Source organism: Seriola lalandi, unplaced genomic scaffold (genome assembly GCF_002814215.2).
Source record: "Seriola lalandi dorsalis isolate HSWRI2012SDOR001 ecotype SW California unplaced genomic scaffold, Sedor1 jcf7180002054885, whole genome shotgun sequence".
Lineage (NCBI taxonomy): Eukaryota > Metazoa > Chordata > Actinopteri > Carangiformes > Carangidae > Seriola > Seriola lalandi.
In genome coordinates this window covers 4,187,326-4,211,996 of record NW_019525437.1, presented here as the reverse complement: position 1 = coordinate 4,211,996, position 24,671 = coordinate 4,187,326, and the positions used below count along the sequence as shown (strand labels likewise).

The 24,671-nt window shown below is 42.6% G+C and overlaps 1 protein-coding gene and 1 long non-coding RNA gene across 2 annotated transcripts in view; both read left to right on the top strand.

The window, feature by feature from the left end:
• The window catches only part of tns3.2 (tensin 3, tandem duplicate 2), a 55,380-nt gene that overhangs the window by 7,199 nt on the left and 23,510 nt on the right, over positions 1-24,671 (top strand). The window contains exons 6-16 of the mRNA XM_087179998.1: positions 3,276-3,359; positions 3,617-3,729; positions 5,508-5,568; positions 5,659-5,734; positions 6,591-6,720; positions 6,984-7,049; positions 8,528-8,632; positions 13,995-14,891; positions 20,684-20,814; positions 22,806-22,914; positions 23,002-23,070. Of these exons, the coding sequence (XP_087036124.1) occupies positions 3,276-3,359; positions 3,617-3,729; positions 5,508-5,568; positions 5,659-5,734; positions 6,591-6,720; positions 6,984-7,049; positions 8,528-8,632; positions 13,995-14,891; positions 20,684-20,814; positions 22,806-22,914; positions 23,002-23,070 (1,841 nt within the window). The remainder of the gene's footprint in view (positions 1-3,275; positions 3,360-3,616; positions 3,730-5,507; positions 5,569-5,658; positions 5,735-6,590; positions 6,721-6,983; positions 7,050-8,527; positions 8,633-13,994; positions 14,892-20,683; positions 20,815-22,805; positions 22,915-23,001; positions 23,071-24,671) is intronic.
• Positions 133-1,363, top strand: LOC147817827 (uncharacterized). Its single transcript, XR_015438640.1, has 2 exons — positions 133-193; positions 463-1,363. It is a non-coding gene; the product is annotated as an uncharacterized LOC147817827 (long non-coding RNA).

The window sequence follows — 24,671 nt, the reverse complement described above, 5'->3', positions numbered from 1 at the left end:
CACACACACACACACACACACACACACACACACACACACACACAGACACCATTCTTTAAATTGATCTGTGTGCTGTAGGTGAGTATGTTAAAGTTTATTTGTCCTGATTCTGTGTCTGTGCTCCACAGGGAGGTAAAGGGCGGATCGGGGTCCTGGTGGCTTCTTATATCCACTTCAGCAACATGTCAGCCAGGTAACACTGATGTCAGGGTGAATGTGTTCAAATGTTATAGATAAAAAGAAAATTAAAAAAAATAAATATAAGTAGGAAATATAAATGTCAATGTTAACTTCAGCATTTGCAAACCAGATGAGATTTGGTGACAGCCATGCTAGCAGCCATGCTATGTGTTGTGTGTTGTGTTGTTGAAATATTTAACTCAGAAACAGGAGAGGATCAGGAAAACAATATTTAATGGCAACCCATCCAGTATTTGTTGATATATAGTATGTCCATCCTAGATTAAAGCTGAGAGATTTGGACACTGCCAAACACAGAGTCCACAAAAGAGATGATGTCATGGCGACACAGATAAAAGATCCACTGCGGTCTTCATCTACTGCCATCAGCAGGCCAAACGAAGAAGAACCTTTTAACATTTGCTTCTGTCCAACAACAAACTTTTCAACCTCCGAGAGGAAGCCAAATAATTGTACAAAATCAATGTTTTAGTTAGGAAAAGCTGTAAATTAATAACACAGTGTTGACATTTACTGTTGGGCCTGCCTCCAGATCAAAGAGTGCTGATGGAACAATAGACAGAGGCTGATCTACTGTACGTCTCCACCAGGCAAAGGGCAGTACATCTGAATGAAAGAGACTTTGAACTGGACTGTTATTTGATTTTCAGGCAGGGATCCTGTTGCTGTTGGACAACAGTGAATTTATTCACTCTTAATCTACCTGCATGTCAGACTCTGGGTCTGTAGGAGGCGCAAAACATAGTTAACTTCACGCAAAGGCATCTTTAAAGCAAACATTGCAGTCTTTGCAGTGTATGCATTACATAACTTCAACTTCTGCTTTAAGGTCTCTATGTGGGCTATTAAAAGCACATCCTCCTTGAACCATGTATAATAATGGGATGAAGTGAAAGGTGAAAGGAGAGTGGTGGGCTGGACACTGGCAGCTAAATGCAGAAAAGAGGAAGATCAGGTTGAATTCTATACTGCTGGTGTGCACGTGTGTGTGTGCTCTCTGTTCATGGCCGAGCAGTTGACTCACTGTTGAGAAATATTTGATTATGACCATTGTTCCTCTCACAGTCATACTGTACATGCCTGTGTGAATGAGTATGCATCTGATCTGACCGGTTCTAGTCAGTTCACACAAGTTGCAAAATAAAGTTGTGGTATTTAGTCACGCAGAGAGTTTTGGTTTTATTATATTTAATCACTGAGATTTCTGCTGGCACCCCCATACACAAATGTAATATATGTACATTTATTGAAAGTCCATATATGAAATATATGTACATATAAAATAAGAACACATATGTAAAAATTATATATAAAAACTATTAGAAATTGGAATCATTTCATATATTGACATATAAATCATATACAAATATGTATGTTTATGTATCTAAGCATATACAATTTTTATGCTTTAATAAATAAAATCATAAATATTTATTATATATTTATATACAAATCTTACCATGGGTATTTCATGTATGTTATAAACTTATATCTTCATATATTCAGAGAATGTATAGTCTATATGTGATAATAATAAATTCCCTTATAGTTAACATACTGTATATGGCAACATCACTGTTGATATAGGGACACATATGTCATATATTACATTTCTGTAATGTTACTCTGGATAAGTCACAGAATAAACTGTTGACAAGTTTCATAGGCAGGAAGTGGTCTGGGGACACCGGTCCTGAAAAGGCTCACTGCTGTTGGATATTTTTAATCCCTTAAAGGAGATTTTACACATCATCAGAGTCTGTTTACTGGTCTTTGGGAGCAGCGCATGAAGCCTTTTGTGGCTCCAGAGGGAGCTGTGTGAAGTCTGATAAATATCTTGACTCAACGTTGGTCGGGTCTGAGGACTACAAGTTTGAAAATTAAAAACAGTGTTACACATCTGTATCAGCGTGTTCCAGCTCTTCATTGAAGCTGCAGAGAGAGAGTGAAATATCAAATCATTTTAGAACATTTTAGCAACATTTAATATAAAGTTTTGCAGATGAGATAATCTCACCACGAGGTCCATGAAGTAGCTGTTTTAGAGCTTTCAATCCTCCGACCTGAACAATTGGCGCCCCTACAACGGCAGGCATATGGGGCGTTGGTTATCATGGTTACAATAATAAACACTTCAGCTGTGTACACCTACTTTCGTCGCCATGGTTACTATAACAACGTTAATGGCTTGGTTAGGTTTAGGCACAAAAACTACTTGGTCAGGTTTAGGAAAAAATTGCAATTTGGGGTGAAATAAGAACACTAGACAATCTTTGTTGTCATGGTAACAATCATAACAACCTGCTTAACTTTGTTGAACCATTCATGCATAATAGAAGCTGTGTCCCAGTTCAGGGACTGCATCCTTCGGAGGACGTAGTCTACGAAGGTGTGTCCCGTTGTAAACCGTGAAGGCCGAACCAAAATGAGGCGTCTGGTCTACGGAGGATTTTTCCGTTGTGTCACCAGCTGTGCCTGCCCTTACCGTTGGCTCCTGTCTCCTAGCAACCTTGAGAACGAGTAACTTTTTCTCACAAATACTTGAGGTTTAAAGGCCCCTTGGTTTTAACAATTGTACTGTTAGCTGTTGAACTGAGCTGACATGATAATTTCTATGGTCACTAGATGTTGCCTAGCAACAAAACTTAGCTATGGGTCATAATAACCTGCTGCACAAATAACCTGTGGGCTTGTTCTCCTCGCGTTTTCCCAGTTGTCTTGGAAGTATAGATGTTTTATTTCCATGTTTTGTCCATGTTTGTAGCTATTGTGGAGCTTTTGATCATAATCACATTATCTTCATCAGCAAAGTTTTTACCCACCATATAAGTGACATTTCGGAGGTTTTTAGTGACGTGAGTGACACAGACAATATTGTATTCGTTTTCATTGTACTGGGACAAAATCTCAGAGGCAGATATTTCGAAACCTCTCTGCATAAAAATCAAATTGTCTACACAGGTATATAGCACCACAGGTAACTGAGGATATCTATATTTTGTAATGTGGGTGAACAGAGGAGTGTGGGTGTAGTATTACATGCACCATGATCTGAATATACTCCTCTCCCTCAGTGCAGGCCTTTCTCTCGACCACTTTGCCATGAGGAGGTTCTACAACGACAAGCTGTTTGCTCTGATGACCCCTTCACAGAAACGGTAAGAACAGGCTCGATTGAGCAGGATCGCTGCGGGTTCAAAGGTCAACAGCTGCCTAACCTTCAGCATCTGATCTACGATGTAGACCGAGGGATCTGCTGTGGCTGTTGACCTCTGACTGCAAGGTCACTAATCACCCAATTTATCCTCTTGTGAAATAGTTATAATTATAAAGCTACTAGAGGGAGCGTGACTCAATGAAACTACACTTTCATACATACATAAACGAAATGAATTCATCTCTCTCTGCTCTGCAGGTATGTTTGGATGCTGGGGAGCATGTTAAAAGGAGGTCTGAGGATGTGTCCCTCTCCATCTTTCCTCCTCTGTGTTGTTCTTCATGGTCTTCCCAAAATAAGACCAGATGGAGGTGAGCAGCAGATGTCTGATCTGAAAGAGAGTGAACCAGATAAATAGCAGTAGCAGCACTGTTGTAGGAGTCCTCTTTCCTGCTTTCTCTCTACTAGATTAAAGTAATTATACAGCAGTAATGCAGTGAACATAGAACACCACTTTGATACACCAGATTTATTTGTGTTTTTAGCAAATTTCACTCATAATATAATAATCCAAACTGATGCTGCAAGCAGGGGTCGAGCAAGAGTTCAAAAGTATTTTTTACACTTGCTCTTGACATGAGTTAGAAGGAGTTTAGACCTGTTTTTCACTTAGTCTAGACTCATGCAAGTCAAGTCCAGTGAGAAATAAAGCCCAATATCACAACCCAACCCAGCCGGCATGCAGTTAACCAGCAACGTTACTAGACTTTGAGATTTGGTTAAATGTAGGTTGTGACATCTGGTGACCAGCATTCAATGTCAGGACAAAGTCTAAAGCCAAAGTTGATTTGACGTAAAATACTGACGACAGCTGATGTTGATGTTTTGTCGGTTTTAAGTTGTGTCGTTAAGTCACCAAAATCCAACGTCTTCCAAACGTCTCACGCCAACGCCATCTTGACATATGCTAAGTCAAGTCAACTTTATTTCTGGAGCACAATTAAACACAGCTTGAGCTGACCGAAGTGCTGTACAAATCACAATTAAAATAAACTAAAGCAGGTAAAACAAATGCATAGAATAAGTAAAAGTAAAACAAAAGGAAAACATAGTAAATCTACTGTTTACAGAACATTTAAACGTACTAACAAAAACAAGAAAATAGCAAGGAGCAAATACATGACAACTGACTAAAAGGTTAGCGGTGGGTATTGTTGGGTTTTGACATCAAACCAATCTTCGTTCATAACCAAGATTTAACATCTGTCCGACATTAGAGTCGTAAGAATCCATCGTCTTTCTGATGTTACATTATACATGATGGGAAGGGGCTTTACATTCTGTACAGCACTGGCTCTCACAGAGGGGTCCGGGGAAACGTGGAGGACATTCCTGGGGGTCCCCAGAAAAAAATTCAATCCATAAGTAGCACAATGACAGAATGTATGACTATTTTGGTCACAGGTTTCAAACACTCTCTGTCATAAAACATCTAAAAGTAAAAATCTTACCAGATGGGGGTCCATGGTTTAATACGTGGCAGTTTGGGGATATGAAAAAGTTTGTATAGCATACGACACCCTCTGTCTTTAGACCCCTGATGTGGACAAGAAAAAGATTCTCCAACAAACCCTTTAACAGCAAAAAACAATACAAGACTCAAGTCTGTCAGAGCAAGGTCACTGAATGCTGCTCAAGATGTTTAACAGTCAAAGCCTTGAGACCTGAAGGTTTCTGCCCTCAAGTCTCAAGTCAGGTCAACGCTTGAAGAAGACATGGCTCAAAGAGTGACAGCAGCCGAGGCTCAGGGAGTCATTTTTGTGATAACAGAGTCTTTGCAGGCTCATAATGCTGACACTGTTTTTCCTGACTTGACTCAGAATGGGGTTTACATGATAGTAATGTACATATTGTATCTATGGGTGCTTACACTGTTGTGTCTCTTCAAATTTTATCCTGACTGCTAATTGGTTTATAAACATGCATCATTGCAGCAGTCACACTGTGACGGTTTGCTCCTAAATGTCTGACACTGTTTCTGTCTGTGTTTGATTTCCAAACATCTGAATCACCATCTTTCTCCCACAGTTGTCACAGTTGTCTCACAAGCTCGGCCATTTTGTTATTAATCATGTCGTCTTCTTCTCAGGATGTTGCCTCTTTCTGAGAGTCTACCAGAGCCTGCAGGCTGTCTGCACATCAGCAGTTTAGTAAGAAATAATACAGTCCATCGTAATATAATCATCTCTAAACATAACACACAGGATGCAGCAGGTAACGTGTTTTTATCTCCATCGCAGCCACGTTACTGCAGCGCAGACGGACCGGCTCTACTTTGTGCTACAGCCGGCTCAGCTGCTCAAAGGAGACATCATGGTGAGATGTGTCTGAACTTTATTCTCAGTCTCTGAGAAATCATCCAACGGCTTTTTAACATCATTTAAAAGTTATCATTACTACTGTCGTAGGGAGCCAGTAGGGGGCGCCAAAAGGAGCTAAGCTATTTTGCTCTTCTTTTTGAGATTATTTTACTTTTTTTATTTATGAAACTGAAGACTGATTTTTTTTTTTACAAAGGCCTCTCCTTATTATTACTATCATTTTGTTTTTTTGGGATCACTTTATTTAACGGATCAGTGATTTCCAAATTATTTCCTATAATATTTCCTAATATTATTCCATGAGGTTTCCTGTGTGTTACTATTTCTAAGGAAAAAAGGCATTTCTGGAAAGAAAATATTGAATTAAACCCAAATAAATACTGAAAAATACGTTAATATATGACAGACTAAAACACTCACAGTTTACATTAGACTGAAGTTAATTAATTGGAAGTTTCTATTTTCCCTGTATTTAGTACCAAACTGTATAATTGATTAATTGATTGTTTATTTGAGTGGTAACCTTAATGGCTGCATGACAAATCATAATATGCACTTCCATAAATCCAGTTCTTAGATTTGACACAGTGTCTCATCTTTAATTTGAATGTAGTTTATATTAAGTTATAATTCTGTCCAGGAACATTCTTGGAAATCTTTAGAGAAACTATTTAAAAAAGATATGTGTCTAATATGTTGTAAAGTGCTAAAAATATAAATAATGATATAAAACATATATGAAACAATATGAAAATCAATAATGATATAAGTAAACTAAATAGGTGTTATTTTGCTTTGTTAGACTGGCAGCTCATACATGTGTGTGTTGTGTCGTTACTTTCTGACTGTAGGTGGTGTGTTATGATAAGAACAGCCGCTTGTCCAGCCGCCAGGTCGTCTTCCGTCTCCAGTTTCACACCGGCCTCGTGCACGGACACACACTCACCTTCTTGAAGGCAGACCTTGACTGTGCCAGTGAAGGTACTTATAACCTGCTGCATGCATACACACACACACACACACACACACACACACACACACACACACTGTACTCCACTCTATCAGTCTTATTCTGTGACTGATAAATCCTTCTGCTCCGTCCTGTCTCCGCCAATGTAAACACCTGAGCTGAACTGACCTTGGACCCCGTATCAGCTGTGCAGATGTGAAGTACACATGAGAACAAGGACCAGTAAAGTTACCTGTCCGGGGGTGTCTGATCTCTGTCTTATGTAATATTCCAGATCCTCGGTTCCCAGAAGATGGAAAAGTGGAGCTGCTGCTTTCTGAAAGTCCCGAAAAGATTACAGGTAGACTTCCTCTCACAAAAGAGGATTTTATTTCTTTTTTTTTTAACTTTAAAAATGAAGCTTGTAGCTACGTAAAGACTGAGAGCCATCAACTCAGGTGTTTTTCCAGCTTTGATCCAGAATCTGCAGAATCATGGTTCAAGTTGTTAGTTTTTATTCTTCTGAATTTAGCAAGATTAAAGGTCCTATATTTTCCTCTTGTTGATCCATAAGAAGATATATTTGTGGTTTTAAGAACCTAAAATCATCTCAATGTAGTTTTACATCTCCTCTCTCAGGCTTCTCTCTGAAGCTCTAGTAACAACAGGTCGGTGAGCCAATCAAAAGAGAGGATCAGAGCCTCCTCTCTTCTGATTTGCTCACTGACCTGTTTTTGCTAGAGCTCCAGACTGTTTTCTGGGTGATCCAGTAAAAATAAAGCAGATTTCAGGTAAACACTCAGGGAAACCAAATCCTGGTTGGAAGGTGGGTCCAGGTGGGCGGGTCTTGGTGACTGCTTTGTTGTGACATCACAAAGTTCCAGAAGTCCTGACAGTTCGTTTGAAGGCTCAGTGTCTGAATACAGGCTGTGTGCATTTCTCTGTGGACTAAGGCTTTGATACTTTCACAGTATTAATATAGAACCTAGACCTGCTTTTTAATCAAACAACACATGGACATCGACCTTTAGAATATATGGACCTTTAAGAGTCTAATGCCACACAAGCAAAATCATAATCAATAATGAGGTTTGAGGATATTGGAGAAATAAGCAGAACTTTCTGTGGCAGAAGCTTTTCCTACTTTCCTGTTCTATTAGAAAGGTCACGACCCCTAACATTCATCTTCCATTCATCAACCTCTAACTCATGCATACAAATACCTAGACTCTCGCACACACACACAGAGACTCATAGACACATGATATAGGCTCACAAATGCTGCTTCCATTGTGTGTCTCAACTCAAGCAGAGGAGACAGAAATGACTCAGTTTGAAGCATGACACACACACACATACACACACACTAATAATGAATGAAAAAGTTCATTATTGAGTTCAGCAGCCGCTCACCCAGGTGGGGGCAGTGTTGGACACCAGGAGAAAGGGCCGACTGGCCTTCGCACACACAACCACACTCCTTGCCTCTCAACAGGAAGCAATATGAGGAGTTATCACACACACACATCTGACAGGAATTCAGATTGCAGATACTGTACACAGGAGAGAACACATAGGCGGAGAAAATCAGAGCGCACGCACACAAACGCACACAAACGCACACACACACACACACACACACACATATTGACGGACAGCAAGAAACTGAAACAAAATTAAACCCAAATTATGACTGAAATGAAATATGAAATCGATTCTGGGAAATCAGTTGGTGTTATCACACATAGCTGCGTGTGTGGGTGTGTGCGTGCCTTGTTGTTGGTTAACTGACTCCTGACAAGCGCTGCCTTTGTGTCTGCCGGTCATTTCCATGTGCAGGCAGAGAGCTGTGGCACAACGGCACCTCTGTCACAGTGGACTATGACACCTTGGACCCTTTAGTGAGGCGAGACTCCTTCCAGGACATGTCTTCTCTTGAAACAGGTCAGATACATTTTTACTGATTTTAATCAGAATTTCCTCCTTTTTTTAAAAAAAAAAAAAACACTTTCCCTACGTTACTTTCATTTTCTTTTCCTATTGTGTTGAATTCCTGTGGATCCCCGGTGTAATTATTAGACAGCATGTGACTTCAGTTCGTCTCTGCTCTACTCTAACATAATGTTGTCCTTCAGTTACCTTCAGTTACCTTTGTCCGTGACATTCTGAAAACTAGAGCGCCACAACAGTTCAGGTCGACTTAGTTCACACTTATAAACCCTCATGTCTCATGTAGACTTCACATGCTGGTAACCTGCTGGTAATTTTCCAAAGTATGCTGCACAGCTTCACATGTGTTCATGTTTTCTCCTGCCATTGGCTTCCATTCATTTTTACAGAATATGAAAATTTGTTAAGCGATTAACCCCAGATGTGTAATCCACCACATACACATCAAGTCTGTGTTAATATTATTTTGTCAAAATTCATATTTCCTTATGTGAGATTGCAGAAGTTATTCAGATTATTATATATATCATACAGATATTATTTTCATATTTGGAAACTGTAAAACAGAGTTTAAATTATGTACATGCGCAGTTCTGCTGATGACAGCTGTGAGATGTGGCTGAGAGCTCTGGAAGTTCTTCAGTAAGTGGAGCTTGAGCAAAGATTTTAATTATTTATTTTTTATCAAAACATTTCGATTAGATTTGTGAGGGAGCAAAACATTAACATGTGACAACAAGTTGCATATTTCTACATGTTCTGAAGGATTTGATTTCTTCCACAGAAACTGAAGAGCTGCTGCTCGTGATTTCTATTTCTGTTCTTCCTTTGAGTTACTGACATCAACAAACCAGACAATCAATGAATATTTGAACACGAGTAAAAACTAAAAATACTGCGTCAGTGGAACTTGGATTTGAACTTGAACACTCTGAGAAGCTCCGATTTAACTGGCATTTGGCCTCCATGATAACTTCCACCCAATAACAACAGCATTGTCTTTAAAATGGTTAGTTTGACTGTAAAGTATATGTTTTTTTTGAATAGCATAAAGGGAATAAAACATGCAAAATCATGGGAATAGTCCTTATATATAGTCCTAACTATGCTTTGTGAAGCAGGCTTGTGACTTTAAGGTCACCCTGGACCAGCAGGTTAATTCTCCTTCACTACCACCACTGAGGCGCCCTTGAGCAGGGTAGTTGACCCTGAACTGCTCCAGTGCTGCTGCTTAGTAACCAACAGTTCAGACTGTAGTTGTTCCAGGTGTGAGTGGGTACAACTGTATGAGTGTGAACAAGGTCATCCTGAAATTTAAAAATGTATAAACTCCACAAATTAATAAATAAAGACAGACTCAAAAGGGTTTCATCTTAGTGCTAAACACAGAGGATTCTCACTAACTCTGCAGCTTTTTCATCTCTTTTTTCAGCACATTTTCTGCACTGTCTCATCAGCTCTGTTTCCTACGGTGGCCCTGAGAGCTCAACACTCTGCAGCTTAAGAAAACACATGCAAACAGACTGACCACAAACAAATTCAGAAAACATCTTCATCAATTTGACAAAACATGGGCTGCAAATACTCACAACACAGCAGAGGTGTTTCCATGGGACACTAAAAAGTGATGATGGAGCACTGCGGTAGAGCGCATACCATGAAAGTGTTGTCCTAACAGCAACGGCCTGGATTGGAGTCCAACCCCACTGTTGCCATCGGAAACAAGGCAGAAAATAACTTATAATACATCCATACAAGTTCGTCCCATGCATGCAGGTGGGGGTGAGTTATGCAGCAAAGGGGCCTCAGGTTGAACTTGTGTATGACTTATGTATTATAACACATCCATGTGCTTTTGTTGTTCAATGCTTTTAACTTCAAAAGTCACAAAGCATTGAACAACAAGTGCGTCCCAGCCAGATTCATCACTTCTGTTGTGTTGTGAGTGTGCAGCACATGTGTTGTCAAAGTGATGAAGATATTTCCTGAATGTGTTTGTGTTTTGTCTGTTAGCATGTGTTTTCTTAAGTTGCATTGCAATGACTTCTCAGGGCCACTGTAGTTTCCAGCAAATAAGCTCTGATAAATCCTGCTCAGCGCCACACAGCAGACTGACAGTCAGAGACTTAATAAGGTGTAATATTTAAAAACTTGAGATTTCTTTTTCTCAGTAGCTGGTGGGGACCAAACCAGAGCTAAAAGGAGAGGAAAGTGCTAAAACATGACTCATATGCAATGATAAAAGTTGCTCTGTCTGTCTCCTGTGTGTGGAAGTAGCCAGATGCTAACATGTTAGACAATACGTCAAACATTGTGTGTTTTTCTGCCCCCAAGTGGCCAAAATAAAAAACAAAAGAAATCTGTGACTGTATCTCTGGCTGCTGTTCAGATGTCATGTCCCCCTGTGGGTGCTGATCCAGTCTCTGAGAGCATGTTTTTAGACTCTGGTCTTCGCCGTGGTCAGACTTGTGGGTAACAGTCTGGTCATTAGTGCAACAGCTTACAACTGTTGTGGTCACAGAAGCCTCTCTGATGTTCCACGGATAAATGGGTGCAACAACAATCATTTAGACAGCAGCCAGACCAGACCTGTGTGTGTGTGTGTGTGTGTGTGTGTGTGTGTGTTTTGTGGAGGTGGCTGTTTTTCAAGGAGTTTCAATATAGTTAGAATAACCATTCACACACAGAAAAACATACTTGCAGACAGCTGAAACAATCACTGTCAACCGGTGGTTGAGGTTTCAGTTCCAGCTGTTTTATGCTGTTTGCTAAATCTGCTCCGGCCAGCCATGTAATTTAAATAGAAGGATCACTGGGGGAGCGATGTGGAAATGTAGCATGTAAACACACCAACACACACACAAATATATATATATATAAATACACACACACATACATGGCCATTACATTTAACCACCAGCACTCACGCATGCACACAAGCGTAATGAGGGTGCCAGCCAGTTAGCAACGCAACCATTCGCAAGAATGTTGTTTTCAACCACAGGTGGTTCTACTTTACCCACCCACTCACACCCCTCCCCTCTTTGTATCACTCAATCGCTACATCTTCTTTTACTCTCTTCTCCGTAATCTCTCTCTCTTGCTCTCTCTCTCTATGTGTGTGTGTTGCTCTCAGGTTCAAGCTGCAGGTTGCAATTTGTCCAATATGTCCCCTCCCCCCCCCTTCTGCACACAAGTCTCTCCAGAGCCCGCCCCCATGTTTACATTCCCCTCTCCATATTTGGCCGACTCAGGGTCCCTGTGCTTTGTGTGTTTTTGCTTGAAAGTGCATCATGTGTGTGTGTCCTCCACCTGCATTTGTGTGTGTGTGCTTGTGTGTGTGTGTGTGTGTTTGCAAGTCTAGTGAATGATCCACCCTTCAGTTTCCTTCTACTGCTTCCCCCTCTTTGACATGAAAATGCATGAGCGCACACACACTCTTTCTCCACAGCATTACCTGGACAGGATGCAGGAGGGGAGGGAGTGAGGGAGGTGGAAGAAGGGGGGGGGGTGAAGAGGGAGGGGAGGTGAGGCAAAGCAAAGGCTGATTTTTTGGTGGCGGTGAAGGCGGGGATTCATAGTGCAGGGGACGGAGCAGGCAAGGAAGGAGTGGGGGGAGAGAGAGAGAGACTAGGAGGTGGGGAGGTGAGAGAGGCAGGGAGGAGGGGGGGGCACAGGGTGGGCTGTTAGCACCTTAAGAGAAAGAATGCTCTCTGCTTGTCTTCCTGTGGCAGCCTGAGAGACAGAGAGGACGACAGGACAGCACGGGAGGAAAAAAGAGAGAGAGAGAGAGAGAGAGAGAAGAGAGAGAGGGACTTCAACCAAAGCTGGTCTGAATCTTTTTCAGTCTCTCTCTCCTCATCCTTCTCATTCAGTCCTCGTCCTCGCCTCTGTTTCCTCCGCGCTTGTCATCTGTTTTCTCTTTTCCTCTTTCTCCGGCTGCTTCAGCAAAGCTTTTCCATCCTGTTTCTAGTCTGCAGAGGGAACAGTGAAAGTTTTTCCCCCGACTGCCGGTAAAGTAAACTTCTTTTTGATGCTAGTTTGGCATGGTGTATGTGTGTGTGTGTGTGTGTGTGTGTGTGTGTGTTTGTTTGTGTGTGTGTTTTTTTTAATTGAAACTCTTACAGTACAGTAAAAGTTATACGGCGTGTTCATCAGTTTGTCAAGATATTCCTCATCTGTGCATCTGTGTGTGTGTGTGACCTATTGGGCCAGCTGTGAGGTTTTACCATGCATGTCTGGTATTTGAGTTTTATTGCCTCTCTGGACTTAAGAGGTTGCACTTATACAGCTCTGGTATGCACTGTATGTAGTGTTGCCTTCACTGTACTGTTCAGTCTTATCTGATCTAAGTGTAGCAGCCTGTATCAGAGGAGAACTCTTTTACACAGAATATGATGCTTTCTAGATTGTTATAGATGATTGCTTTTGAATAATTGTCACTTTCCTAAATCCCACGGTGAAATCTTAAGTTACGTATTTTATCCAAAACCTAAATATATTCAGTTTATTATCATAAATGACAAAAAAACCAGCAAATTCTCACAATCGTAAACATTTGCATATTTGCTAGAAAAAAACACAAACGATGATTCAATTATTAAAATAATTAATTAGATTAATTTTATATTGATTGTATCGATGATTAATGAAATAATTGCTATAGTAGTTAGTTAGTTATAGTAGTTGCTAATAGCTGCAAGACTCAGAAATCTTATTTATATCGCTTCAAACATTGAGTGTGTGTGTGTGTGTGTGTGTGTGTGTGTGTGTGTGAACAAGCGATCGGCTCTACCTGACCTCAGGTAGACCAGAGACCTCCTTTGCATGGCACACACACACACACACACATGCACAGACACACACATATGTATCCTCCAGCCCACACAAAGGGGCTCTGTGTTAACTACATGGAGTGTGTCTGGAGTGATGGCTGTGGTCCAACAGGTGGTGTGTTTTGTGTGTGTGTGTCATAATGAATCATATACAGTAGGTGCTGGTATGTAGTCATACATACCAAGAATATGTTCAATAAGAGGGTGTTACTGTCACTGTTAGTCAAACTTTTACAGTTTAACTTGACTAAAATGTCTCAGTCACTGATTTAATAGAAAATGATTCTGGGTCATTTAAGTTTCTGTTTATGCCAAAACATTATTTGATTCCAGTTTACTAAATGTTAATATTTGCTATTTTTCTTAGCAGTAAATTGTCACCTTATCCATTGTGGTTAAAGAAACTCTGATTTCACCATGTCCTCCTCTTCTCTTCATCGCTGCTTCGTTAGGTCACATTTGCATCTGTTGTCAACATATAAACCTCGTGCTGAACACAGTGGGTTTCTGTATCTTCACAGTTCCCCCCCGTGTCCTCGACCCTGGAAATGGCAGCTTGTACGGCCGAGTGAGGAAGAAGAGCAGCGAGGAAGGAGTTTCACTGCCCTTGACCACCAGCAGTCCCAGCTGCAGCGACCGAGCTCCGTCTGCCAGCAGCGACTCTGGCCTCTCTGTGGCCTCACAGGGGAGAACCGGGGCAAGGCAGAGGAGAGGGGTTGCGCGGGACAAGAGCACCCAAGCGGGGAAGCTTCTCTCAGGGTTGGACTTTGAGATTGCCCAGCCTCTCCTGGAGGTCATGACTGAGCTCGCTGCGTGCGGCGGAGGGGAGGTGCAGATGGTTGGAGATGAGACTGGATTGGGAACCACTATCAACGGAGAGGCTTCGTCCAGCGAGAGGGAGACTGACATACTGGATGATGAGGATGATGCAGCAGCTTCTGCTTTAGACGTACTGAGCTCGAGTAGCATCGGCTCCCTGTCCTCCGAGAATCTCCCGGAGACTCAGAGATCAGCCCAGGCCGAGTACTCCACGCACTCCTGGGTGCGGCAGCAGCAGATAGTGGATGTTGTCACCCATAATTACATCGAGGTGGTGGCGGAGGAGAGGTCGAGCAGGGTGAGGAAAGAGAGGCCTCCGCCTCTGGTAGCTCCTGACACACCGCCTCGAGGACTCAGCAGCAGGGAGGCCGTGCAGAGAGGGACACACAACGTCACCCAAAACACAGATAACACACACCAAGAGGAGGACTTGTCCTCGTTAACCACCGACATCGACGAGTCCATAGAGCAGCTGAACCAGCTCATTCTGGATTTGGACCCGACCTTTGTTCCCGTTCCCACCCGCTGCGCCCCCCTGTCCCGCTCCGCCTCCCTCCACACCAATGGCATCAGCCACCAGGCAAATGCACACCTGTCAGGTAAGGACCAATCAAAATAAAAGAAAAACATCATCATAAAACAGTGAAGAAGGCAAACTGATAGATTGACAGGTAAACATCTGCCTCTTTGACATCTGGGGGTCGACTTGCGAGGCACAGGGAGCGGTTTGGTCTCCAAAGTCGTTTTATTTACATGTCGTGTTGCTGTGAGTTTGAGATTAAGTGAGTGAGTGAGTTTGGATCAATCAAATTCACATCACTATTGCTTGCACCCTTGTACTTGAACTCAATCATACAGACTTACGCTCCTTCTCTGCCACTTCCTTCCTCCAAGCGCCAAAACCGTGGGCGCTTCCAAATTTACACTGATTTGAAAACAAACTCCAGATTGGTCCATGTTGGATCAGCGTGTTGTTGTCAGACCCTTCCTCTACCTGTAACCACCAATAGCAGAGTGTCCTTCCAATTGATCCAATCTAGCATTTACCACACTCCAGCTGCCTGCACGTCGTAGTGTGTGTGTGTGTGTGTTGGTCCTCACTGTTAATTTCCTATGGTGTTAAAATGCTTGTATTTTTCCAAATCTGTATAGTAGGCTGTGGTTTGTGCAGGAGGTTTATCTTGGACATTTGGTTGGGACATTCAGCTGTTTAGCGCTCCCGCTGGCAGAAACATAAATTGGTGCCTATGCCTCCAAGCAATGTGTTCTGTCATCACCATCCCTCCACACAGGACAGTCTCAGTCAAGACTGTTCCCGTCTGTGGTTCCCCGATAGTGGAACAAGCTGCTGACTGTTATCAGAGCGGGAGCGTCCCTCTCTATCTTCAACAATCTGTTGAAGATTCATCTCTTCAGAGAGCACCTCCTCTCTTTAGCTTTTAGTGATGTCCTTCACTGCCCATCACTGGCAGGAACACAACAAACACCTTCACTTCACATGGAGAGGCAGCAGATGTTTCACAAACCCCTGGCAGCTGTAACCAAAATAATCCAACAAGTATGTGATGAAATCTGCCTGTATTTTGGGTGAACTGGTCCTTTAACACAATTTTACTTGCATACAACCCGTCCACTGTCACAAATACACCTGGGCCAACAAGCTGGCGGCAGATGAAGCTTGTGAGCTCAGACTTCACACACAGAGACGCATTTATAACCATGAAGGACTAAAGGGCTGCCTGAGAGAGAGAGAGAGAGAGAGAGAGAGAGCGAGAGAGAGAGCAAGAGAGAGAGACGTGTGTTAGTGACTGAAGGTGTGTGTGTACGTGTGCGCGCTGTTTGCTGAGAGGGTGGAAGCATTTGATTAAACAGGTACTAGATATTCCTGCTGTGTAAGCAGTGTAAAATCACGACCTCTGCCCTCCGCCCCATGTTGTGTTTACACTCCAATCAGTCTTATTTTGAATGGAAATATACAAGAGTTACAGGAAAGCATGTGTAAGGAGAGGCAAAGATGGAGTAGAGCCATCGAAACACAGTCCACGGGCATCATTAGGGAAGCTACAGATTTGAAGACGCTGAATGTGATTGAATGAACTTTTTATTTGGAAAGAGTCAGTTAAGACACTTATTTAACACTTCAAATTAAAATTAGAAAACTGTCAAAATCCTGATTGGAAAAAAGAAAAAAAGAAAAAAAAACATGTTTCGAAAGTTAAAGCTTAACAGTTTTGGACCCAAATGCAAAGTGGAAAAGAAAGGTTTAAAAGCAGTTTATTGTAAATTTGAACAATAGATAGATCTTTTTTTTTAGTAGTTTTAATAGTTGATCAACTAATCAATTAATCAAATAATCATTGTGCCATGCACAAACTTCTTTTCCTAACAACCATTGGACGCCTCGGTGGCTCACCTGTTAGACTGCGTGCCATTTAGGATCAGTCCTTACTGCAGCAGTTTGGGTTGAGTCCAACCTGTGGCCCTTTGCTGCATGTCATCCCCTCTCTCTCTCTCCAGCTTTCCTGTCTCTCTCACTGTAACTATAATAACGGCGGAAACGTGAAGTGAATCAAGAAGACAAACACTGGGTTGAAATCTGTGTCCGACATCAAATAATGACTTGTTTAGGACTCGAAACACAAAGTTTGGGACTTGGTGCTTCACAGTCAAGACAACAATGACTTTTGCACCTCTGAGAACTTGAACCTGTTTCATACACTGTAAATAAGATGGAAGTAGCCTCCGTCACGTCACCCACAGGTTTTCAAAGAGCAGTTTTTAAAGCTCAGAGTGAGCTGCTCCGCCGTCGCCATCTTGGTGGCATCTGACTCCGCCCCAAACTTCCGGCTAATCCAAAAATAGGCAAAGAGGAGGGGTGTGTGGAGCCGAGACTTCAGTGCATGCTTGTTTCTAGCATGCATACGCTCTCCTACCTGTCACTCAAAGCAGCCACGCCCTCAATTATTCACAACTTTAAGGTGAGTTTTATAAACAGGTGTCATGAAGAAGGAAATTTGAAGATCTATGGGGATTGACTCACTGTTGGAGCCAGACTCTAGTGGTCATTAGAGGAACTGTGGTTTTTGTCACCTAAGTGTTGGCTTCGTTTTTCAGCTGCCTGACCTGAACATGTCTCCTATAATTTACATTTACTTGCATTTAACCAAATCCAGCATCTTTCCCAAACCGTAACCTTCTGCTTTTGTCGCCAAACATGGTCTCTTGTTGTACCTTTCGTACGCCCGCCAACCTCCCAACCACCTCCTGTCAACTCTGCTGCACCTCATTCAAAAAACATGATGCAGTCAGCGATTAGATTCCCTACAGAACGTAAATGCTGCTGCAGTTTAGTTGTATAGAAGCGTTTCCCTGACACAGTTGGATGCCGCCTCTTTCTCTGACCCCGTGTGTGTCAGCGCTGCCTCTTCTTCACTGTCACTTCTCACCTCGCTGGCACTCACGACAGATTTATCCCCTCTCATATCCACCGGGGACGGAGCCTGGAGGAAGAGGCGCATTTCTGCCGCGACCCCTGTCCCCACAGGTCGTAGGTGTACGAGTGACGGCATCACTTCCCGCCTCATTGCACGTGGAGCAGCTGTTCTTTCAAAGCTATGGCTCCCGATTGGTCCACGCGGGAGCTCGCTGATGAAAACGGTGACAGCATCTGAATCGTGTGTGTCAGGGTCTCCGCTGTGGTTATCGGCGACCCGCGGCCATGTGCCACGTTACAGCTGACGTTGACCTCTGACCCTGTGTTTTTGCGCGCCGTTAGGTCAACGAGAGTCTTCTGAGTTCTCCTTAAATCGTGGAATTTGAGCACAGGAAATGGAGCGTGTGTGTTTGTGTATATGTAGGTCAACGAGTGTGTCAGGGAGCTGGAGGCTGATATTTCCCCAGGGCACATTTGAAGCAGTAACTCTAATATTTCACCGCTCAGTGCCTGTGTTTGAAACATGTGTTTTTTCAAGGGGATGTTTTGAGGCAGGATTTTGTAAGTGATCAGGAATGCTTTTGAAGTTTGAAACAACACTTTGCTCTCCTGTGTGTTTGCATCATACCCCCCCCCCTTTAGAGAGTCGCCGTCTCTAAAGTACAGTGGGTATCGAGTGATCCTCGACCCGGTGCTCTCCTCCCTCAGCAGGCCCTGTGGTGTGGGACAGAGACTGGATTAGTTTCAGTTGGGCGAACTCGGCCTCTCGTGATCTTGAGTAGATGGATGCTCACAGTGAAAGCTCAGCTCACACTGATCCTCATGGCTATCCACAATTAAGCATGAGCCCATATACGGTGAATCTCTGTCGTGACACGCACGTCAGCCGCTGCTTTCTGTGGCGTGGTGTTTGTGATGTTTCCAGGCTGCAGTACAGGAGAATTACACTGGGAACTGTAACAGTGGGATGCTGTCGCTGAACTACCAGCTCTATCTCTCTACATAGAGTTTGCAGGTTTCTGGAATGGTGGATTTCTTTTCATTATAAATGAATTTCTCATTTATTTTTGACAGAAAACGTCACTAAAGTGTCACTGTCTCCACATGCAGCTGCTACAAAGGTTAAAAAACATGTTTATATTTTTTCATGTCTGTATCAGATTCAGATTCAGCCAAGACAGAGACAGCGATAGTGGAATGTGATAGTTTCATGTGATGTTGCTGGTATGTTTTTTTGTTTATGTTCTTTTTTCTGTCTATTTTTGCTGCGAGATGTAAATAAAAACAACCGAGACGCTGAATCTCTAGATCATTGGATGCAGCCACGAGGTGTGAGACGCCTACTTTCAGCAGTAAAGACAGTGTGTCTAACGCTCTAACCTGTTAACATGGGCGCTGAATTGAAAACCAAGACTTTCCGCTGCCGCCACGCAGCGAGCGTATTCCCAGCCTTAAGGCCAATTCCCTTCCGTCCGTGTGACATAAATATCGCCATCCGCCCATGTCCGCGAGTGAAATTTGTGAGTGTGTGTGGACCGTACGCTTGGCAAGTGCACCGACTGCACATGCTCACAGCAGCAAACTGGATTCTTTGTTACCCACATTTATATGACTCCTCTTTGAAACAGTACAAAGACAAATGACATTGAACTCCTGGTCCTATTCTCCTGTTCTCATTAAGCAGTTGCACATTATATTTTGCGTTTTTGCCTTCCTCTTGTTCTCTTCTCCTACTTCTTCTTGATTTTTATAAAAGTTTAATATCAGACCCTTGTTTCTGCTACGAATGGAACCGCGTGTGTGTCCACACAACTGGAGAAAAGTCTGTAGCTGTGACGCAGATGCGGAAAAAAGTCTGTGCCTTAAGATTGTTTTTCTAGCTGAGTAAAATTACCCAAAAATATACAGAATAAAGTTTGCACTGTATAACCATCAACTGATCTCCTGCCTCTTGAAGTTTTTACTTTATTGTTAGCTGTCTACAATAACCAAACAACCTCTTTGCTATCATACCTGCATTTCTAATTTTAGTGTTTTCTGTGTATCAATAAAAAAAAAAAGAAAATGGGCTCAAATTATTGACATTGAAATTTTTGGTCATTAACTCCACAACTGGTGGCTGGTGGTGGATAAAATAAGCCTTTGTTCGTCAGTTTGTTCTATATTCCTATATTATTTTCACCCTGCTGGTCAGAAGCAGCTTGTTATACATTATCTGTTTAATGTGAGTATGGATGTCTGTGAGTGGATGATCTACTCACATCTGAAAACAACCGATTGAACAGATGTTTTTCCGACTAAACACCGTGATGTTCCACCATCTGGTCCCAGAGGAGCCTCACTTAGTCACACAGACTCTGCCCTGATAAACACACTGATACAAGCAGTTTGTCAGACACAAACACACCAAACGGCAATTTCTGTCATCACCTTTTATTGCATCTGGTCATAACAACGTGTCAATCGTCGCGGTTCAATGATTTCAGGATCCAAATACAGACACAGACACAGACACACACACACACACACACACACACACACACACACACACACACACACACACACACACACACAGAGGCAGACAAAAGATTGAGGGGGGACGCACACTAAAGGGAGGCAAAGGTAATGAGGAAAAGGTGAAAGTAATCAGGGCGGGGCAGGTAATCACATAGGCGGGAAACACACACAAATGCAGGAGGTGAAACATTCACAAGAAAGGCGATTTCAAAATAAAACAGGAAATGCTAAACAGAGTCCAGACCTGAAGACAGGAGGGACAGCTCATGAATCAACACTCTTTACTGTTATGCTTCTTTTTTCTTTTTTTTCTTACTGTAGACATAACAGTTGGTGGATGTGTATATTCATGGAGGAACATATGACTGATTAGATTTCTGATCATAATCTGTCTGACTGTCTGACTAACCACCTCCTCTTTATCTCTCTCCTCCTGATCAGGGTGGAAGCAGCAGAAGCAGGTCAGTAATGTGACAGACTACGCCGGTCTACACAGTCCAGGATGGATAGGGGGGGCACCTCAGACCTTCAGGGGCTCCCCAGTCCACAGTCCCCCTTTCTCACCTTCTCGGGTAAATACAGTTTCCTGTTCAACTCACCTGTCAGCCACTTTACTTTAACCCTAACCCCCAGTAATCCATCAGTAGCTAATAGAACATAAAGATAACACAACATTAGTGAGAAGTGATCAGATTAACTGACAAAGTCCTGGCAAAAAGAAGCTTGGCACCCTGGGAAAACACATCAGTGAAACATTTTCATCATAAAGGCTGTTAAAAGCTTCAAAAGGTTATTTTCTTAAAGTAGTTAAAAATAATCAAAACAACTAAAATTAAGCGGCATGGATGCTGCGATAAAATGAGAAGCTTAAATATTGTCCAGCCAGTTGAGAAAAACAAGGTAATTAAAAGTCCAGAAAGCAGAGTGAGTCTTAAATGTCCGAGGAAAACGAGGTAACGTCCACACGTCTCCTCCATCTGTCCAGGGTTTCTGCCGCTGGTCCTCTGCTCCTCCCTCTCTCTCCAGAGCCCAGGGGACAGTATTCAGCTTACATCCCTCCCACCCAGCACTTCCTCTCCCCTCAGAGTGAGAGTGCTCCTTCAACTAGCCCAGGGCAATATGGACACAAAATGAATCTCACTTTTTTTTCCAAGCTTGGGGACTAACTCATTTCTTTTCATTTAATTTTTAAATTTTTTTTGCAAAATGCACAAAGAGTAGGAAGACTTCATTTCAATCAGGAAAGACTGAAATTTTTGAGTGAGCAAAGCTTTAAAAGCATGTGCATAACACGAAAAGGTAAAGGTGAGCGTCATTGGTGATTAGACCCCCGATGTGATATCATCGTATTGGAGAGGGGAAGAAAGGCTGTGCATAGTGTAGGACCACCCCCCCCCGGCCTAGACACTGGTGGGGGTGGAGAGATGAAACGATGAGGTTGGATTCAGATGAGCTAAACTTGTCTCTTCCTGATTGAAGTTACGCTAACCTTCATGTGACAGATGACCAAGTTGAATTAAAGACCTCCACCACCTGCAGGGCCGTCCTCATGATGCAAATAAAGAAAATGTTGTGTCACTGGTTGATATATCAACCAGATAGAGATAGAAAGTTTTAACAGACTCATCATCTGCTCCAGCTGTTAAGGCTTGTTGACATCAGTCTGATATTTCCAGAGCTAGCTAATGAGCACTAGCCACCCAGAAGGCAGGGACAGACTGAGCCAAGTACAGTCTGCACACTTCAGTCCAAATGGCTTCACTTCTCTTATAAGTTCCGTTATGTCCCATCCACATGTGTGTGACTGTTCGATTCACTACAGACACATTTCACGCCGCACCAGCAGAGGAAGAAAACAACCAAAACAAATACAGATACACGACATTAGAAAATACTACGCAGCAAATAACTAAAGCATATAAACATGCACAACTCACACCAAATATAAACTGTGACACTCAACATGCAAACAGTAATACAGTTATCAGTATCTGCAGGCGAGACTCATGCACAAGAGGAAACTCGAGGACATTCACACACAGGCAGAGGAGACAGAGAGGTGCTCTCACTTCTCTAGATCTGAGCTGAGTGAGTGAAGCAACAGGAAGACAACAGTTTAGTCTCAGATTCACTTTAATTGATCCTGACTCCAGCTTTGATCAGATTATATCAGTTTACTTTGGCTTTATTGAACCAAACCCCTTAAACTTTAATAACCTTTGATTCAACTCGTGTCTCTGAATTGAGTGTAACATTGAGTTATCACCGTCTCTGTTGAGATCATGATTGTGTGACTGTATCTACATCTTTGCTCTTTTTTACCTCCCTCTGTCTCTCCTGCACTCGTTCTTATGGCTGACTGGCATGAATGGCCCGACTGTTTAAACCAAAACACAGATCACAAGACTGATGTCTGCTGGTGTGTGTGTGTGTGTGTGTGTGTGTGTGTGTGTGTGTGTGTGGGGGGGTTGTCACCTCATACAATTTAGAAGAAAAAAGTGAATCATGCACTTTTCCCTCTGTCTTGTTCTTTTCTTATTTTTTGTTCTGTTCTTGTTTAAAGCATGGGCATCTCCACAAAGCCAACAGCGTGGGTTATCAGGGACAAACGGAGAGCCCAGACCTTGTCCCACAAACTCCGGCCTTCCCTGTAACCCCTCCAACGCCCTACGGTAAGAGATAAGGGTCAAAACAGACACTTCTGGCCGTGGGTGTGTCTGCATGTTGAAATCTTATCAGCGTCTTCCTTCTCTCCCCAGTAAAACATTTCTCAGAGTTTTCCCAGCTCAGGGCCGGAGTCCAGTGGGAGCAACACAGCTGGACACAAGGTACACTTTCCCCAGCAGTGTGAGTGTATGTGTGTGTGTGTTTGACTGGCGAAAGCACTAGAGTTTGAACCGAAGCACTCAAGCTCCTGATTGTTGCTGGACAGTGTTCAAGAGCTTGCTGGAATGTCCTCCCGGTGTAATGCACCAAACACACACACACACACACACACACACACACACACACACACACACACACCCACACACCTGGCCTGTACTTTGTTGCTATTGGCTGGATTATGCGGGCACGGCTCTGTTTTTGGTCAGTCATCGCTGGTCAGAGTCACAGATGGTTTATTCCTGCGTTTTTGTGTTCGAAGCAAAAAGCAGTTGAAGGGATTAAAAAGAAAAAGTGCATTTGAATGTATTTCCCATCAGCCCCCTGTGCAGGACAGCTGATGCTGGAAGTCCGCTAATAATAGCTGAGGCTTACAGAGGAAGACACCACTGCTGGCAGGATGTCCACTCATGTCCTGTTCTGGGAGGGGACAGGGGGAGAGGGGAGGGTCTTTTGTTTGTCCTGCACATCCTGCTGGAGGAGACATGAGCCACACAGCTGCAGGAGGAATTTACTGTAGTGTCAAAAAACACAAGTGGTGGAGTTTCATATCTGATCTCAGTGGCTGTCGTCCTGCAGTGGTTCTGACACTTTTTGCGCTCTCAGTGAGGAAACAAATGATGTGACGATACGAGACATATGTATATAAGGTGGAAATGTAATGATAAAACCAGAGGCTGTAAAACTGTTTGTTGCTTCTTCAGGAAGAACAACAGTTGCCAACTTGTCTAATATCAACAGAAACTTCCTTTGCAGTGTAAAATATGTTTAATAATATAAACATTCATCTCTGTTCACAGTATGTGCTGTGATGAGCTAACGTTGATGCTTAAAGCCTCTGCTGAAGCTGCACCACTTCCTGCATGTACTTCACAATAACTGCATGTGAAGGCAGCAGCAGGCTTTTACTATGAAACTGGAAGTACTGACAGTGACATCCCTCGTTAGCTAACGTGAGCTAAGTTCAACTAAGACTGTGTAGTTTTTCTCAAAGTACTATTAACACTTACTTACTTACAGGACTTACAGTATCAGCACCAGTTGACGTTATTAAGCCAGTAAACGGTAAATACAGTGTTATATTCTGCTGTGTTTATTAGCTGTGATGAGTGAATGTTGACGTTATAGCTTCTGCTGAAACTGTGTCTCATTTTGATTCGGCCTTCGTGGTCCTCGAAGGGCCACACATTCGTAGAACACGTCCTTCGAAAAATGTGGTCCCTGAAATGGGACTCAACTTATGAAAGTTTAAGTATTGCTATGGATTTCATGTGTAGCTAACGTTAGCTAAGTTTAACATAGCCAGTGTTATTGTGCATTAACCCACTGTTTATTTACCAGTCTAGAAGACATGCTGCGAGTTCAGCATCAAACATAAATTGAAACTGGTAAAACCAATAAATTTAATAAGAAAGTGATGCTATATCACTGCTATACTGAAAATTTTACTGGGTGGAAATGAAGTTTTACTTCATATACAAAAATACATGGTATATTTGAATCTATCTAGTCTATATTTACCTCCACCCTAAAGAAAACAGCTCAC